This window comes from Pseudochaenichthys georgianus, chromosome 3, assembly GCF_902827115.2.
Source record: "Pseudochaenichthys georgianus chromosome 3, fPseGeo1.2, whole genome shotgun sequence".
Classification (NCBI taxonomy): domain Eukaryota; kingdom Metazoa; phylum Chordata; class Actinopteri; order Perciformes; family Channichthyidae; genus Pseudochaenichthys; species Pseudochaenichthys georgianus.
Window position 1 is genome coordinate 46,723,711 of NC_047505.1, and position 19,053 is coordinate 46,742,763.

The 19,053-nt window shown below is 43.4% G+C and overlaps 1 protein-coding gene across 4 annotated transcripts in view; it reads right to left on the minus strand.

The window, feature by feature from the left end:
* The window catches only part of LOC117440560 (SH2 domain-containing adapter protein F-like), a 109,179-nt gene that overhangs the window by 75,313 nt on the left and 14,813 nt on the right, over positions 1 to 19,053 (minus strand). For all 4 annotated transcript variants that reach the window (XM_034076798.2, XM_034076803.2, XM_034076818.1 and 1 more), the window contains exon 2: positions 12,268 to 12,403. In XM_034076798.2, the coding sequence (XP_033932689.1) occupies positions 12,268 to 12,403 (136 nt within the window). The remainder of the gene's footprint in view (positions 1 to 12,267; positions 12,404 to 19,053) is intronic.

Consider the following 19,053-nt stretch of genomic DNA (forward strand, 5'->3'; position numbering starts at 1 on the left):
TAGCAAGCAAGCTAGGTTAATATTTGTTTTAACAGGACCAACAGTAAACGTGTGTATCAGGCTAAACCTCTATGAACAGTAGAGTGAAACGCTATCACATCTAACAGCTTGATATAAATAATGTTTTTAGAGAGATTTCTAACTTTTCTTGAAGCTAAATTGAGCTCCAGTTTGAAGTTGTGCTTCACTCCACGGGGATCTCATTACCTGCTTTTCCTCCAGCTCTGCTTTTTATTACACTCTGCATTTTGTTGACAAGAGCATTTTGAAACATTACAAAAATATGAGTTCAACAAAAGCGGCAAGCCAAAACAGAAAGCACCTGACTCCAGCTCTGGCACTGTGGAGCCTTGGTTTCGCATCCCGTACCGTGCCATGTCAGATCAGAGCGTAATAACTGTCAGTCATCTCTCATGGGATCATGTAGATGTGACAAGTGGGTATCTCGCTTCTGACTAAATCTGGCAACACGGCGTAGACGCAACGACTGGGGAGCGAGGTGGAACAGCGGACTGTTTTCTGTTAAATAAGTGAACACACAGTAGAGAATAGAACATCTTAAGAAGACAAGATGATTGCAGGCGTGTTGTTGTGAACGGGGAGCCATGTTTTTAACTACCGTACTTTTTGGACTATAAACCGCGACTTTTTCCCCCATTTTTTTTGTACAGCTAACGGCCACTAGGGAACCTCCTAGATCTATGGATTTTACAGGTAAAATTAACCACCTTTAACCCTATGGGCTCTATGACCGGTCCGCGCCCGCCACCTTTAAGCGGCCTCCAGCTTTTCCTGCTGGAGGCCGGAAAAGAGTGAGACAGGTAGCGCCATAGTTAGCGCGCCAAAGTAAAAGTGGAACCGAGAGACAGAACGAGAGCAAGACAGACGAACAATTTAGCTGCTGCGGCTTATATGCAGATGCGCTTTTATAGTCCGAAAAGTACGGTACAAGGAGACTAGGACACATATCAAACAGTAGGTTGCAAGGTGTCTTAGGTCACCATTAAACAAATAAATGCTGCACAGTTGTGGCTGTGGCCTGAACTTAGCAAGCCCTGCAGCAGAGCCAAAATGTAATTACAGTTCTTCTTTTGGGGACCTTTCCTTAAATGAGTAAACTAAATGCATCTGTAAATCATGAATATAGCCCAAAATATAAATAAACATCCCACTTTTAGCTGCCTTGATAATAAAGTCGCAGTTTTTTTCAAGATGCGATTTTAGGGTTTTGATGTCAAGGTATTTTGTTTGGAGGATGCAGTATAGCCATTCAGATGCTCTGTGGCATTGCCCTTATCGCCCTTTAAACAAAGTGGCTCCTACATGGAAACTTTTCATACTTTTTGTGCGATAAAATAAACACTTGATGTGCTCTATTGTTTCATTGCATCGTACTGATGTTGTTAGTTGATGTTGTTCATTATGCTGTGATATAATCAGGGAAATATTATGGTCAACCACTGTCTTTAATTGACATTATAAAAGAAACCACATAAAGGTATTGTCTGTACATATTATGGACTGGTCTACTTACTCTAAAACACATTCAACCTGCTATCACAGATCCTCCTCTCACTCCGTCACTCTTGTCTTGCCTGTTTTATTTATGCTGCTGTATTGCCTTGTCGGTTCGAATAATTTGTGTTCCGTTTTTGTTTTAGCCGTTTTAACTTTTAAATGCACTGTAAGGCGACCTTGGGTGTCCTGAAAGGCGCCTCGAAATAAAACGTATTATTATTATTATATGACAATAAATAAAAGCTGGCATTAAAAATTAAAGTTTTAAATAAGTTAAGCTGGTACAAAGAGCAGCGGCGAGTTTGCATGGCCCTAATATACATATCAACAGTTGTGAGCCATGAGAGAAGAGAGCAGGGTGTTAATTATTCACCTCCCTGTCCCGGTTTCAGCTACTGGCCTTGCAGTCTATGCTTATGTATAGCTGTCCATAATCAGCTGGGGTAATGCATAAATGTGCTGCTGAGATCCATCTTAAGCAATCACCATGTTCGACGTGAGCTAAATCTCAGATGAGAGGATAACTGCAGCAATATGTTTTACTTACGACAATGTAAACCAAAACCCCTACACTAATAGCACAGACTATAGAAGAAGAAAAAAACCTTTGAGAAGTGCCACTGTCGGTGCATGCTCCGGATGGGCCTCCAGTCACCGCTCTGGGCAGTAAAAGCAGGGTTAGAGGCCAAGAAATGTGCCGCCAACTTGTACCTGCTGTCGCCGGGGGTGAGTGAGTGAGGAGGAGATGGAAACCATTCAGCACACCATGCCTCCATTCTGTTCTCCTAAAATGTCCCCATAAACTCACACACGGGTGCTGAAACATGCATGTGTTCCCACTCGCTCTGCCTCTAGGTTGCTCTCTATACTTTTCTCTTTTTGTCTTGGCGGTGTGGTTCTGCTTTCCACTCTCTTTCTGTCTTGTTACAACTTTTCCTTTCCCTTCGTCATCCCTCTTTCAGAAAACGCCTCTGGACTTGTTCTCTCACCCACTCAGGATTTCGCCAAACTGGTAATATTCCTGGCATCTACACTTTGGATCCAACAGGGGGCTCAGCACCACGCCCTCAAACCGGAGTCGAGGCTGATCCTCTTGCTGTAGTCCTGTGTCTTGGATCCTCTATCCCGAGTTCTGGATTAAGTCGTGGACTTCGGGTCGTGGCTGAACCTGTCTCTGCGGTCCTGCCTTGGGTCTTGTCATGCTGCCTCCCTGATGGCTTCCACAGGATTGTAGCCGACATCCTCGTGGATTCATCTTCTTGTTACAGACACATGCATTTCCTAACATCCGGTCTATATGCTGTAAAATGTATTATCTCTTCGATTTACACACGGCATCTATTGCACGTCTGTCCGTCCTGGGAGAGGGATCCCTCCTCTGTTGCTCTCCCTGAGGTTTCTCCCATTTCCCCTTAAACTGTGGGTTTTCTCTGGAAGTGTTTCCTTGTACGATGTGAGGGTCTAAGGACAGAGGGTGTCGTTTTTCTCATACTGATATTCTGAACAATCTGTGCTGTTGTATTTGCTGTAAAGTGTCTCTACTGTAGGCTATTTTTATTTTACGTACAGCACTTTGGCTCGACCAAAAACCGTTTATAAATGTGCTATATAAATAAAACTTGATCTATCATGAGTAATTAAATAATCAACTCCATTGCTAATGACTCATCTCCTTGGCACTGGATGCTACGCAGCACATCATTCGGAGTGCAACACGTGGTGCCAGTGCCCGGAGACATTTCCCAGCACATGTCTCAGACAGAAAGAGGGAGAGAAATGCATTATGGAAAACATCAAGCTTTTCCCCCCAGTTCAACTCTCCTGACGCTAAATGACCTGAGAGACGGGATGAGGACAAATTGAAGTTACAACTTTGACACCGGTTGTAATAAATTCACCACTGACGTAAAGTATTTCGCACCAGAGGCGTTGTTTCTGTCTAATTCCCCCACGCACATTCACAGACATCATCACACTCGATGCAGCATTGTGGCTATGGCTTGAAGACTCGGCGGTCGTGTTCGTGGGGGCTCAATCATACAAGATGTTTGCACAACAGGCCTCCTCTGCACTGTGGGAAATCTCTCACATGGTCGTCTGACGGGGAAGGGTGACGAGAGTGTGCTCATGGAGAAATGCCTTGACGCAGAGTGCATTACTAGCCCAACCCCTTCTTGTACATGTCAGTGCAACAAGTCTCAACAGCTACAACAAGCCATGAACTCAAAGACACGCAAAGCAGAGGAGATAAAGTCACATTCAAAGTCAATTTGAGCTTTTTCTTCCGACAGCTTTGCTTGTGATTTAGTTTCGCTGCTTGTGTTGAGGTATGCAACGAATGGCCATGCTGACAGCTGAATGAAGAGGTGTCTGTCTGTCTGTCTGTCTGTCTGTCTGTCTGTCTGTCTGTCTGTCTGTCTGTCTGTCTGTCTGTCTGTCTGTCTGTCTGTCTGTCTGTCTGTCTGTCTGTCTGTCTGTCTGTCTGTCTGTCTGTCTGTCTGTCTGTCTGTCTGTCTGTCTGTCTGTCTGTCTGTGTGTGTGTGTGTATCTTGAATACATCTGTGAGTATTTATTTGTGGGAAAAAAATATACAATAAGAAAATGATGTGCTTGTGTGAAATTAGTGTGTTATTAAAATGGTTATTATATTTGATACATATAATAGTTATCATTTGTAATGTATATTGTTACTCACCATTGTTTATGTATTGTCCTTATTATCTACTGTATATGTGTACTCTTACCTGCTCTAGCCTGTGTGGTTTTCTCTCTTCTGCTGTATGACCACTGAATTTCTGGGGTCAATAAAAGTGTATCCAATATTTTATCATCCCTTTTCATGTTATCTTATACACAGCAGGGCAGGGGTTAGGCATCATGAATATCCCCAGATATCTTAGTATAACAATCATCATACTGGTGTGAAAGGGAAGGAAAGGGATTATAAAATATTGCGATATACCGTTAATACCGCAACATTTCGATATGATTCTATTCATAGGCCATATCGCCCAGCCCTACATGCAACATATACTTCTTCAGTACAATAACTCAACATGCCAGAAGACCATCTGACTATGAGGGGGGGAAAAGGTCCTCACACACACGTTCGACACACTAACAAGGATACATGCAGTAGCTGACGCGTGTAGACATGACAAACATTCGAGGCACTCAGGAAACACACACGCAGGAAACGTTGTGAAGACGGAGTGGCTGTGCACATGTCTTCACACATTACTGCAGGTGGAGCTGGGGCCAGAGCGGAGTAGCTTAGCGGGGGTGGGGCTGGCTTTTCAGGTTAAGGAAGTCGTGACATGCCCCTCCAACAGACCCATAAATCAGCCGGCTCAACCTCACTAAGGATGGCTCTTGGGAGCGGGAGACATGTCACACACACACACACACACACACACACACACACACACACACACACACACACACACACACACACACACACACACACACACACACACACACACACACACACACACACACACACACACACACACACACACACACACACACACACACCACACACACACACACACACACACACACACACACACACACACACACACACACACACACACACACACACACACACACACACACACACACACACACACACACACACACACACACACACACACACACACACACACACACACACACACACACACACACACACACACACACACACACACACACACACACACACACACACACACACACACACAGATGAATTATCATTTGCAATTTCAGCTCACACACATACAAAGTCACCCACACATCCACAACGGTTTGTGTGCCAGCAAACACACACATTCAAACACACAGGATTGCACTCTGTTATGTAAACGGCTGTGGCACTTTCCGCCCTCAGGCCTTACATGCCACACCTCCCACTATGTGGTCTATTTGTGTGTTTGTGTGTTGAAGGTGTGAATAGTGTGTGTAATGAAGGAACTATAATTGTATTTGTGAAATAAGTAACACATCCGGTTTCAACTGAATTGTACTTCCACTAGTAACACCAGTTGCTTGAAAACAATGGCACACTGTTAATCGGTCATTTTGTTTTTAATCCACTGTGGGCGGAGTCTCAATGCTTGGTGCATTTATGAATGATCTGATGATGATTTCTTTCAATTCAACAATAAATGTTCAGTCTGCGAACATCAACTAATGGCCAAAACATATTTACAGTGCCAAACATGACACCTTAAAATGTCTAACGTCTAAATATACAAAAACATACAGACTGCAATAGGGCTGGGTATCGGTTATTGATACCTTTTTAGGTTCTGAGCATAATAACCCTGTTGTAAAAAGTATGGATAGTTGGATACTCCTTTTTATTACCTCAAAGAAAATAGTAATCATTAGATATTTTTTTGCAGCCAATACGTGAAAATTGCTGCCATTTTTTGTCAGTCGATCAACTCAACGATTAGAAGCTAAACTGATCCTTTCAGCTCTAGTCTGTACGCTTTCAAATTCAAGTTGTGGAGAAAAAAGGATGGAGGAACATGGAACAAACGCAGGTGTAACTAAACAACACTGTGCCTTGAAATGTCCTCTCTAGTGGACAATAGAGTGATATAGGATCAGTAGCTTTGAAAGACTGTGGGGATGTCCCTTAAGGATTCACCCTTCAGTGAATGGAATCAAATCAGCAGGGAAAAAAATAGGACACGCCGACATCTGATTGGACGTTTATGGGGAGTGGAGATTATAGCGCTACAAGCTTTTTGTTCTCCATATAAAATGAATGGCCTTCCTGTAGCTTGTATATAATTTGAGATGAGAGCACATTGTAAAGCATAATAATCAATCGAGTGATGGTTCATAAAAAGCTAAATGCAACAGAGCAGAGGACTGAGAAAACAAAAGCCTTTTTTAATCAGCATATGAGTTCAGGCTGACCTCATACTTGCTAATCACGCATCATGTACGAATTGAATTGAGCTCATTAACCTTTAGGTTTGGAAGAAAGGTCTCTGTATTCAACATATTTATGGAAAGCCATTGCAGTAATAGCATGAAAATATAGAGGCTCTAATCCATACTCACTCACTGCAACTTAACACATGAAACGTTATGTTTTTACAAGCAGAATTCCCACTTTTTCGGCTGTAATCTGCCATGCCTCCACGACCTGCACGCCTCCAGGACCCTGAGGCGGGTAGGGAAGATTGGCACATTTCCACTGCAGCGGGTAGCCCCGTCTAAGCGTCCTTAATCGTCCTCAAGCGGCCAGGCCAGTGGCCGACCCCTCCCACTCTGGACACAAACTGTTCACCCCCCTCCCCTCTGGCAGGAGGCTGCGCTCCATCAGGACCAAAACCTCTCGCCACCTGAACAGTTTCTTCCCCTCCGCTACCGGCCTCTTAATTAAACAAGGCCCGGCCCCCCCACTGACACAACGTACACTCTATATGCATTACATTAATGCACACAATGTTCATACTGCTTACTGAACATATGTCTCGTTTCATATCCTATAATTCATTCATAGCATTTCCATGTAAATTACTGCTTTATTTTATTACGGTGTCCTTAAAGATTTTTTGTTTTACATTAGATTTCTTGTTTTATATTTTATGTATGCGCCATGACATCAAGTCAAATTCCTCGTATGTGTGTGATTCTGATTCTGAAATGTAAATGAGATGGTAATGAAGACTTATTTTTAAGCATTCATGGTACAGCTTTAGTCACAGTGTTACTTTGCAGAGTACCTGCTGACACCCCCTGATCTCTGGTAAGTGCAGGGCAAAAACCACAAGTGATTACTCAACACTAAAGATGCTAATCTGAGGCGTCCACTTCCAAAGGGTTAAGACATGCAAAGGCTTCTGCATGAGAAATATGAGCTATAAACAAGGCAGTTCCCTAGATAATATGTAAGATTAACAAGGATATACGTGGGGCCTCTTACTGTATGTAGGAAATGATAATGTATAGTAGGAGTATTCAATTACTGAGATTGATCGGAGTGTGTTTTTGTGTAACTGAGTGACTGTGTGTGAGATCCAGACCGACAGCAGCTCAAAGTAAAGCTTGTATTGAAACTTGAAACGTAAAGGTCGTCTGTGAAGACAAACTAAAAACGTCAGGCGGTTTATCTTCAGGCTACTTGTTAGAATTAATTCGAAACACTTTTTACGAGACATAATGGGTTACACACCTTTGAATTTTACACGTTCAGACAGGCCTTTTTATGAGGAGTTAGACTTAGCGTTTTATAGATGATATGAAATTGGCTGGTGGTAAATTAAAAACTTGCTCCGACAGCCATAAATAAAAACGTGTCTTGTGTTGGCATGTTTGGGGCTTTTGTGTCCATCTACACCCATCTGTGAAAGAAAGTTGTGAGAAGAGGAAGGCTGGAAGAGAAACGGTTATCTGCAACCCACAGTCTGAGAAGAGGGAAATGCAGGTATTGCCAACATTGCAGGTTGTCATTGAGAACCAAAGTGCCTGGGAAGGGAAAGAGAAATAGATGAGAGAGAGCAACAGTGACAGAATGAGAAAGAGAGAGACATGAACGCCTCTTACTTCACATGAGCGGTTTGGTCATTTATTTACTTCAGTGCAGCAGCCCAAGGATTCTTTCTACCCTTTTTCACCTACTAAGGTCTGAGAGTGCAGTTTGTGTTGCCTGACCAATACGCCGCCAGAGAGGAAGATGCAGCAATTACTTTTATTCACTGTGAGTATACCAACAAATATTGGAGATTGGAGTGAAGGGAGATAGGGAGAGAAAACGTAACAATATTTATAACTAAATACATTGATATCAATATTGCAAAGATACTGTACATTCTAGATGTGGATATAAATTGAAAAAGATGGGACAGTCCGTAATTTTAGTACATCACTTAACTGTAATGCAGCCTGCATATCCCGTAAAAAGAAACGTATGCAATGATACGATCTAGAATATCCGAAGGTGATATCTAGACTCATATCGCGGTTCGGATATTACATTGATGTATTGCCTGACCCTTATTTGGGGGCGGCAGGAGCTGAGTCTGTAGGGACTTGGCTTAGGAACCGAAAGGTAGCCGGTATGGAGTCTGGACTGGGGGGAAAGGTGCCAGACACTTAGCCTTATTGGCACTGACAATATGTCCTTGAGCAAGGCACTGAACCCCCAACTGCTCTCTATAGAGCCAAACAACCTAGCAGTCTCTCGGCTCTGACACCTCTCAAATGCATGTATCTGTACATATCTGTATTCAGACTTAATCCGTAACGGATTTATGCATGTGTGTATTTGTAATGTGTGTGGAAACAATAAATGACCTTCCCACTGGAGATTATACATCAGGGTTTCCCACACATAGACTATACTTGGGCGGGCCGCCCAGGTATATTAACGGCCGCCCAAGTATATTTCGCGACCCATTTAGGTTTTTTTTTTTTTTATAATTTTTTTTTTTATTCGTCCGTGACCACGACGCCATCTGCGATCGATTCACTTGTGGACAATGATCCCTCGCTCCCTTGCTCTGATCTCGCCTCCTTCTGGCCTGTTAAGTGGCCTGCCTCACACAGGGTGACTGGCTGTCTACATGATGTGGCCTGCCGACATGGCCACCGTCATACAGATCATAAATCAAAGCCCTTGATTGGTCTCTGTGTGTCATTCAAGCTCGGGATAACCTCAGCTCAGGTGAGGTAAAGGACTCTCTGAGTGTTTAGATAGTTAACTTAGTCTAAGTTCTCAGTGGGTCTCAAATGTATGGAAAACACATATTTCGATTTGAGAGGGTAGTGATTGGTCTAATGGATAGTGAGGTGGGCTGAAGATCGGAAGGCTGTGAGTTCAAATCCCGCCAGGAACACCACCACTAGTGTGCCCTTGAGTAAGGCACTTAGCCCTTAGTTACTCCAGGGAGAATGTCCCTGTAATCGGTCATTATAAGTCACTTTGGATAAAAGCGTCAGCTAAATGAAATGTAATGTGATTAGTAAAATATGCATGAATAAATAAATAAAAAGTTAACTAGGTGAAAAAAGGTAAGATACACTTTTAAAACTTGTTGAGAGAAAACTAGTCTTTGCTGCTGCCTCAAAGAGGAGCAGGGGGAGAGGAGGGAGACAGGAGACGCTGATTCAGGAGCACAGACACACTCACAACTATAAATGAACCAACAACAAGTTTCAGTGTTTTTTTTCATATTGGAAATGGTATGTTATTGGTTATGGCCAATATTTTATGATTATTGAAATGTATACAGTTCTGTTTAATATAGGTGTTTCCATAGATCTAGTCTCTTTATTTTCCCCTCAAAGTGCACCAGATTGATGCATTTAACTCCAAAATAAAATAAAAAATCTTACCGGGGGGGGGGCATGCCCCTGGACCCCCCTAGAGGATTTGAGGTCGACCCCCACTAAAAATCACATGGATAGGTTCCTAAATACATTTAAATACATTTATTTTTTTAAATAGTAACCCATTTCCATATGTTCATGTGTGGGTAGTAGATTTAAACTATAGGGCTATCATTATGGGCCCTGCCTGTACCTGTTCGCTCTGCCATCGCGTGAAGGGTCTGCCATCGCGTGAAGGGTCTGCTAACAAGCGACCAACAGAAAGTTTAATGTTAATGTTGTTGCATGTCACCTCAACCCCCCCCCCACCACCCCCCAAGTATATTTCAGATCTGTGGGAAACACTGGCAGTTAATGGACCAGCACCAGAGGCGTTCCCATACACACAGGCGTTGGAGCTGTTCTTCATGAAATCCCAGAAGGATGAAGTGCTCTGACAAACAGTGCCATCTTTGCGCAAAATGATTATACAGCAATGAAAAGTCAATAAATAAACATGTTGTTAAAAAACATGCTGGCCCCCCCCCGCCACCACCCGCCCAAGTATATTTCAGATCTGTGGGAAACACTGTACATCCTTGGGCACTTAATCTTTACATTTACATGGGTGGTGGTGTGTAACTGTGGGAAACTTTGTGAATCTGGAGCCAGGTGTTGCTGAAAAAAAGCAGTGCTTGGATACAGAAATGTTGAGTAAAAATCAGCAACACTTCATATGCTACCGGGAGCCAGAGAAACATAGCATTTTGGTTTAGGCGCAGTTAACCATGATTATACTTTTAGATTTTCAACTACCATTATTATGTATATATGGTTATATGCATGATTCATATTACAGAACATTCAAACCCACAGTCATCAATATGGCCTGTCTGACGTTCTTTCAGACATTTGATTTATTATGTGGACATTTCCCATAATGCCCTGCAGGTGAGTATATCAAACATTGTGAAATTATACCCTCTTCAAGTAATGGCATTCCTACCTTTGTGCCAGCATGTTGGAATTTCATGTATTATTTAGTGCTTGTGAAATCAGCAATCTATTAAATTAATCCATGGATCATTATGAAAATGAAAAGGATGACAGGATAGAGCCAAATAAATCCAACGGCTCTATTTAAAACAACGCCCTGCCAGCTCAGTCAAAAGAGCAGACATGAAAAACTAAAAATGGCAATCAATAGATATGATAGATAAAAGCATCCAGCGTGACAACAACACCGCTTCAGGTTTTAAAGACGGAAGCAACAACAGGAACCCAAGTGAAGACTTCATCAGATCAAACAGACAACTGCTGCCAGCATAGTTTAGCTTGCCATGTGTAAAACTATATCAAGTTGAACTTAAAAAACACAAAAAACCTGGAATCAGTTCAAGATTCAAAGTGATAGAACAAAAGCCTTGTTCAGAGTGTGCTTTTCTCTATAGCTTCCTCAACCTCCGAGAGAAGCGATAAATCTTGAGGTTTTTTTTTACTCTGCTGAGGCAATGACTGGGCCAGAGGTCAAACCAGTAAGACAGATGAAAACAAGAGATTGTCTGGAGGCCTATTAAATGAAAATTGCTGAAGAGGGACAGAGACATTCATGTCCTGCCTTTATGGGAGAGAGTGTGTGTGCGCGTGCGTGCGTGCGTGTGTGTGTAAGAGTACAGTATGTGCAGGAGGCTACGTGGTACCCATTGTAGGTGATATGAGTGTATCGGTGTATCGAGGTATAGGTGTTGATATCTCCGTGTCATCCACAAACATCCACTTGAGGTTTGACAGTCACACAAACATTCCTTTCCTGGGTACGAATGCTTTTTAGGGAGAGGAAAAGCAGCATGTTCTGTTCTCTCTATATTTTTCATCATTTCTCCTCTTTTTCTTCCTGCACATTCTTTGTTCTTTGTCATCGCTGTGCTAACTTTGCCACAGAATGAATGTGCGCTGTGACAAAGCCGTGTGGGGAATGTGGCTCGGCTGAAATTCTTATGTTAGCACCCAGCTATTGTTGGGCCTTCCTGGAAATCCCAGCATGTAGCTGTCTCAACATGCAAACAGATCAGCGGGGGGGAAAGCATATTAAAAAACAAAAAAAGTTCTCTCTTCATTGGACCTCTGAAGTGTGTATTTAAATACACTTTCCGGCTTGTATGGTTTCTAGGGACAAAGTCATTCTGGCTTCTGGAAATGTTTTGACAACTTTCACCACATGCGGGTCATTTATGCTCTGCTGCACCTGTCATGTAATCCTGCATTAGGCCACCTGAGCCTCTTTATATATTCCCATGTTGGGGACATGTGCTCAAATCTCACTGCATACTAATGAATGCTCCACTGTGATTTACAGTATGAAAGCATCAAAGGCACAAGGTGACGGAAGCAGCTGGAGATCTAAGAGAACTGAAAACCTACCTGCCATCATCTTCTGGGCCTCGTATGGCTCCATGTAGCCGTCATTCTCCGTGGTCGTCACTTTCTCCGTGCTGGTCTGAGTGCCACCAGCCTGCTCGGCATCGAAAGGGTCCGCGTAGTCTTCGAGGATAATGAGCTGCAGAAGAAAAGGGGGAAAAACAAGGAAAGGTGAAATGGAGGGAGAAGTGAAACAGCAGGACGGGAATATTTGCTCTGTTGAACAGTACAACATACAGTTGCAAGAGAAAGTGAACCCTTTGGATTCTCCACATAGCGTTGTGTGTTCCTTCCAAACAACTCAGCTTTGGTTTCATCTGTCCACAGAATACTTTGCCAGTCGTGCTGTGGAACATCCAGGTGCTCTTTTGCAAACTTCAAACGTGCAGCAATGTTTCTTCTGGACAGCAGTGGCTTCCTCCGCGGTGTCCTCCCATGAACTCCATTCTTGTTCAGTGTTTTGCGTATCGTAGATTCGTCAACAGAGATGTTAGCATGTGCCAGAGATTTCTTTAAGTCTCTCGCTGACACTCGAGGATTCTTCTTCACCTCATTGAGCATTCTGCGCTGTGCTCTTGCAGTCATCTTTACAGGACGGCCACTCCTAGGGAGAGTAGCAACAGTGCTGAACTTTCTCCATTTATAGACAACTTGTCTTACCGTGGACTGATGACCATCAAGGCTTCCAGAGATACTTTTATAACCCTTTCCAGCTTTATGCAAGTCAACACTTCTTAATGGTAGGTCTTCTGAGAGCTCTTTTGTGCGAGGCATGGTTCACATCTGGCAATGCTTCTTCAGAATAGCAAATTCAAAAGTGGTGTATTTTTTATAGGGCAGGGCAGCTTTAACCAACACCTCCAATCTCGTCTCATTGATGGACTCCAGGTTGGCTGACTCCTGACTCCAAGTAGCTCTTGAAGAAGTCTTTAGCCTAGGGGTTCACACACTTGTTCCACCCTGCACTGTGAATGTTTACATGGTGTGTTCAATAAAAACATCAACACATATAATTGTGTGTGTGGTATTAGTTTAAGCAGACTGTGTTTGTCTATTGTTGTGACTTAGACGAAGATCAGAACACATTTTATGACCAACTTATGCAGAAATCCAGGTCATTCCAAAGGGTTCACATACTTTTTCTTGCAACTGTAGATAGGTGTCAGGAGAGTTGCCTGACAGATAATGCTGCGGCCCAGGAGAGGACCAAGTCATGTCCATGCTCCGGAAACAAAGGAGGAAACGCATACATAAATTATACCCTGCGTCTGTAGAGCTCTGCACACCACCACAATGCCTCGGCTTTAAGCCTTACAGCCGGCTCTCTGCTACTGCTGGTCTTCCTAATTATACGATAGCACAGTGACAGGCCTACATTTTAAAAGTAGAGGAAAGGAAGACCACAACTGCTCAACTTTCTGAAGAGAAACAATTTGGCAGATTTTTACCGAGCTGGCGGCGAGCCATGGCTAATTGCAGTCTTGCTCTTTTGCTGAGCAGTTTGTGCAGTAGATGGCAATTAGGTGGACGTCCCGGGACCCAGAAATACAGCTGAAGCCTTTAGGGAGCAGAGGAACAGTCCGCCGATATAGTGCCTTGGGGGGATATTTGTTTCCTTTAAATGTTTGCGTCATCTACCAGGACACTGCTTCAAAAGTCAAGATCTAGCATTTGAAGGGAAACAGACTCCCATCTGAGCCATCCGTCCGTCTAATGAGGGGGAGTGCCTGTAGGGGTTTGGGCCTGCTGATAGAAAATGTACTTTTTCTCTGTTGAGGCTCCGGAGAGTCTGGTCCTGCCAGTCGGTGGACAGACGTGTAGGGCACCGCATGTTCTGTAACTTGGAAACATTTCAAATTCTTATACAAACACCTAAGAGAGCATGTCGGCTAAATGCCTGGATTACACCCTATGAGTCATGTGTAAGGGGCAGGGATTTGTTCTCGTATACATAAGGTCATCATCACACATCTGGTGGTTGGCGGCCGGGCAGGGTAAACTGGACCGTGCTTCGTGCCCGTCGGGCTGTTTGTCAAACAGAGCCAGCTTTCTAGAGACCAACCACTGTCCATCTCTGCCACAGAGGGAGCACACTTCCCAGAAGTTAACCCCTTATGCTGGCCACCCAGGAGGGACACACACACACACACACACACACACACACACACACACACACACACCACACACACACACACACACACACACACACACACACACACACACACACACACACACACACACACACACACACACACACACACACACACACACACACACACACACACACACACACACACACACACACACACACACACACACACACACACCACACACACACACACACACACACACACACACACACACACACACACACACACACACACACACACACACACACACACCATGTATACATCACTTCAGGGGACATGGACATGTCCTGGAGACTTATCCTAACCTTAACCATAACCAACACATGCCTAACCCTAATCCTAACCAAGTCTTCACCCTAAAATGAATGATTCCCCTTATGGGGACCTCCAATTTGTCCCCATAAGGGAGGCGAGTCCCCACACGTGACGTTGTAAACAGATGTAGGTCCCCACAAGTATAGTAATGCTAGGACACACACACACACACGCACACACGTGAAATGTACAGATGTACCCCTCCAGCTCTGGTATTTTACTTCAGTTGGGAAAGCATCAACCTTGTTTACAGTAGTGATCAAGGTGAAGTGTCAAAACATGCTAAAAAGTTCACTAGCTAGCATGAGCCGCTTAGTGGCAGAGGAATGCTGGCAGGTATAGTCCTGCGCAGATCACCTCCACTATACATGGATTAGGCAAGAATAGCACGGAGGTAAGCACCACGGATGTGTTTCATAGCGGCTACTGTGTGATACATCCACCTTCTTCGATACTCCCTATCCATCTGTTTTGGGGGAAATAACTAGGACTTGTTTCCGCCACAGCATAATTATGGGTTCCTCAAATGTTTTGCTTCTGTGAATTCAAGCAGAGAGAAAAATCCAATACAAACATTGTCCTAGTTTGTTTTTGTGCCACAGCAATATACATAATTCCCTCGAAATGTAATTACAATTCAGAGAAGCAACATGTTTGCCTCCCCAGAGACCCCAAAACTCTGTGCATGTTATGCGTTGAAGCCACAGTGTTGCACCTTGTTGCATAGTAACTCAGTAAGCATGGCGTGTGCCGAACCCACCTATGATACAGTCACTGCAAACACAGCCCAGACCTAAGAATAAGTCACCCTCACTAAAAAAACATATGAATCACCTAAATGGGTGGGATGACGGCCAGTGGCCATTTGACTGCGGTCCACAGACTGTAGCAGAGTGGCTCGAGGTTTGAGACCATAGCCCACAAATGTGATAAAACACTCCAAACGCTTCATCTCACATTCGCTCCAGAAGCATTGGACGAAACAGATAGATTACACCTTCAACTTAGACCGCCTTACCGCTTCATGCACATCAATGAGCCAATGTTTGGGCATATCTCAGGACATAATTGCAATCACTTATTGAGTTACGTGCGGAGAGCCACTCCAAACACATGACATCATCTTTTGCCTTTCCTGTTGACATAATGTTGGACATTAAAAGGGCAGGGTGTGATGTGAAAAGAAAATGTTGATTGCATCAGACTGAGTTCAGTGTAATTAAGAAGAAAATGCAAACAAAGCTTGGATTTCGTAATCAAACATCAAACGCCATGCTTGTGTATGCATGATATCATTTCCTGTCCGAGAGTGGTACATAGTTGTGGCTTGGAAATGTTGGTTTGGTAATAGGTAAAGAAGCGTTATAATAGATAGACAATTATATGTAAATCACTTCAATTAAAGTCTAAGTATGTGTTCTTTATCCATCTCAAACAATCATGATCGGGCTAAACAAAAGTATAACAGGTTTGTAATGTATTATCAAGAACAGTAGGAATCACAATCAGGCTCTTGGTTGTTCTGCTCTTTTAAAATGACCTAAAGAAATATGCAATTTGAAAACATGAGAATATCTCCACTCAAGATTTGACTGATTTAAAAGGAAAACATATTCTAACAATGTCTTAATGGTGATACCTCCTTTGTCCTTATGTACTTAAATATGGTTGTGAAGGCTCGTCTTGTAACAGCTAACACTACAAAAATAGCATTTACATTTTACAGGCATGTGTATAATTAGCTCAGAGCAGGCAGTTAAGCTCATTCCAGCACCTGGCTGAGTCAAGGTGTCCCATAAAAAGCCACTTTAAGCTGATGACAAACCAGTCACCAGCCTGAGTGCCCTTGGATACAAATTAGTCATCCGTCCTTTTGCAATTCTTACTTTCAATTTGAATTGTTGGGAAACTGTGTTACAACATCAAGGAGTTGTGTGGGAACTAAGGAATCTTTGAATGAATGGGGAATTTCTCTCACTGTTTAGGCATCGTCATCGCAGTTAGCGCAATATTGTATTGTATAAGCAAATGATGTGAAAATATCTAAATGAAGTATTGTGAGAAGTCTTGTTTGTTACAGAACACCACGATCAATTTAATATATTTGTCGTTGCTACAGTGAATAATGCTTCCAAAAGTATAATTCCATCTAATATCCAATCGCAATTAGTTATTATTTCCAAATTGTGCAGCTTTGTTGTGAACAGATACATTCTTTTATTCTCAACCATTAGCAAGAATGTCATTAACTTTAGCCCACAAGGATCCTTTCTTTGCATTTGGGGATTTGAACCATCAACAAGATGATCTAAGGCTCCGTCACCCGGCCCCTGCAGCGTAGTTCATGTTTGGTTGGAGGAGGTGGTTCATATTTCCAAATTGTTCCAATGTGTCCTTCCTGTCCCACTGTACTATCCTCGACAGCAGGAGGAGCATAGGGAAGTGAGGAGAGGGGTGCTAGAGAGCGGCAGCGTCGCCGCCGGGGGAACCGCCATCTGCCTTGTGGCGTGCCAGGGTGTGTCAGGACTGCAGCCAAGCCACACTTGTCATGAAAGCAAAATTCCCCCTCAGCACAAGACTGCAGCGCCTCAATATATCAGGTCTTTGCTAAGCCGCGCTGTACGCCCAAATGAATTCCACAAAGCCAGCTCGCAGGCTTCGGCCGAGTCCCGGATGGTAGCTGGGTCTTTTACTGGTCTGCAGCATAGCGAGAGAATTCACTCAACTCAGATCCCAGGTTGGCCATGTCTTACACCTGCCACAGCTCTGGCAGCTCGCAAAGGAGAGCAGACTTTTTGAAATGCACTGCAGCTCTGAGGCGATGAAGCCGACTTCAAATCAGTGGGAACAGAGGGGGAACATTAGCAGAGGAGGGAGGCTATAACAGGCACCTGCCACTTTGGCTCAATAATAGATCTTGATGAAGCCGGGGCTAGCGGGATTGCAATTCGATTGGGTCCCAGTCTTCCATTAGAAGGGAGAACATATACAACAATTTTCCTTCTGCAGTGTTAATGGAGAGTTTCGACTGACACGTTGGGTAATTCGGAGCAAAAGAAAAAATCAAATGAGTTGAAATTTGAGCATGGGTGGAAATTGAGAATATTCGATATAATAATGGAAGTGGCTTTTGCTACATTGCTGTGTGCATTTTGAGCAAATCACATGTCTGGTGTTCACATTTTAGAGGCGGAATCAGACGCGGTATAAAAGCAGATTGACGATGCTGCCAGAGATAACTAGATAAACACCTTTAGACATTTACATGGATGAATGTAAACACCACTCAGGCTGAATGAGTGCAGACAGGAATATGATATTAATGTCATGGCTGGTCCAGGAAGGAGTGTATGCGTCACGGGCTAGTCAAGGTTGAAGCCCCCTTGAGACAGAAAAGTCAGCAGGCTGCAGAATGAAGGAGGAAGAAAGAAAAAAAATAGAAAGAGGACTGACGTGTGTGATTTATGTCTCACGCCACGAGGGATTCCACTGATAACCTCATACAACTCAGTGCTTAGCAGCTCAATTGCATTAAGGCATTTCGAAAGGCTTTTTTCTTTGCTGCTATTGCTCTTTTGTTCTTTAGTGTATACAAAAAAAAAAAGAATGCCACTATTGTAAAGACAGAAAGCCACTAGAAAGAAGAAGGAGACGAACGACGATGGGACACTATTTGTTGTTTTCGTTCTACAGATAATTGCTGCCATGCACACAGTATGTTTACTTACTGTTGGATGGAGAACTGTTCAAATGTAAAACCCAAACTCTGCACGCTGATAGCTCCTCCACCTTATCTCTGTCTGTAAACATAGGACGCATGCTGTAAGACAGTGCAGTCGTTCTACAATAACTTGGCCACCATCTTTCAGAACATATTGGCACACGAAACACTCCCTAAAGGCAGTGTGTTTAAGCAAGCGTGATCACTGCTGCATTGACAAAATGCAATTACTATCAATACTTTGTTGTTTCTAAGAAGCAAGCGCAAATCTGGTTTCAATCCATTGAAGGCCCCTTGTGAAGAGCGACTGTTGGGTTCTGTATCTACCAAGCAGACTAGGCAGATGGAAAATTGGCTCTGCCTCGAAAGGAGAGACAGTGCAGGAGTGCATTTCCCACCATACAGGCCTGACATTAATGAAACGTTATTGAAATGTTTCCAACGAGACACGGTTGCTGCTTGAGGTCCTGCCTCTGGGAGCTTGGAAGAGTAATGTGTCTCCTCCTCTAAAGGCCTACTTAGGAGTCTGCAGAGGCAGCTAATCAAATTACTATATTTGCTATAAAGTAGCTTTTTCCCAATCAGTCACAAGCCGCTGCAGTC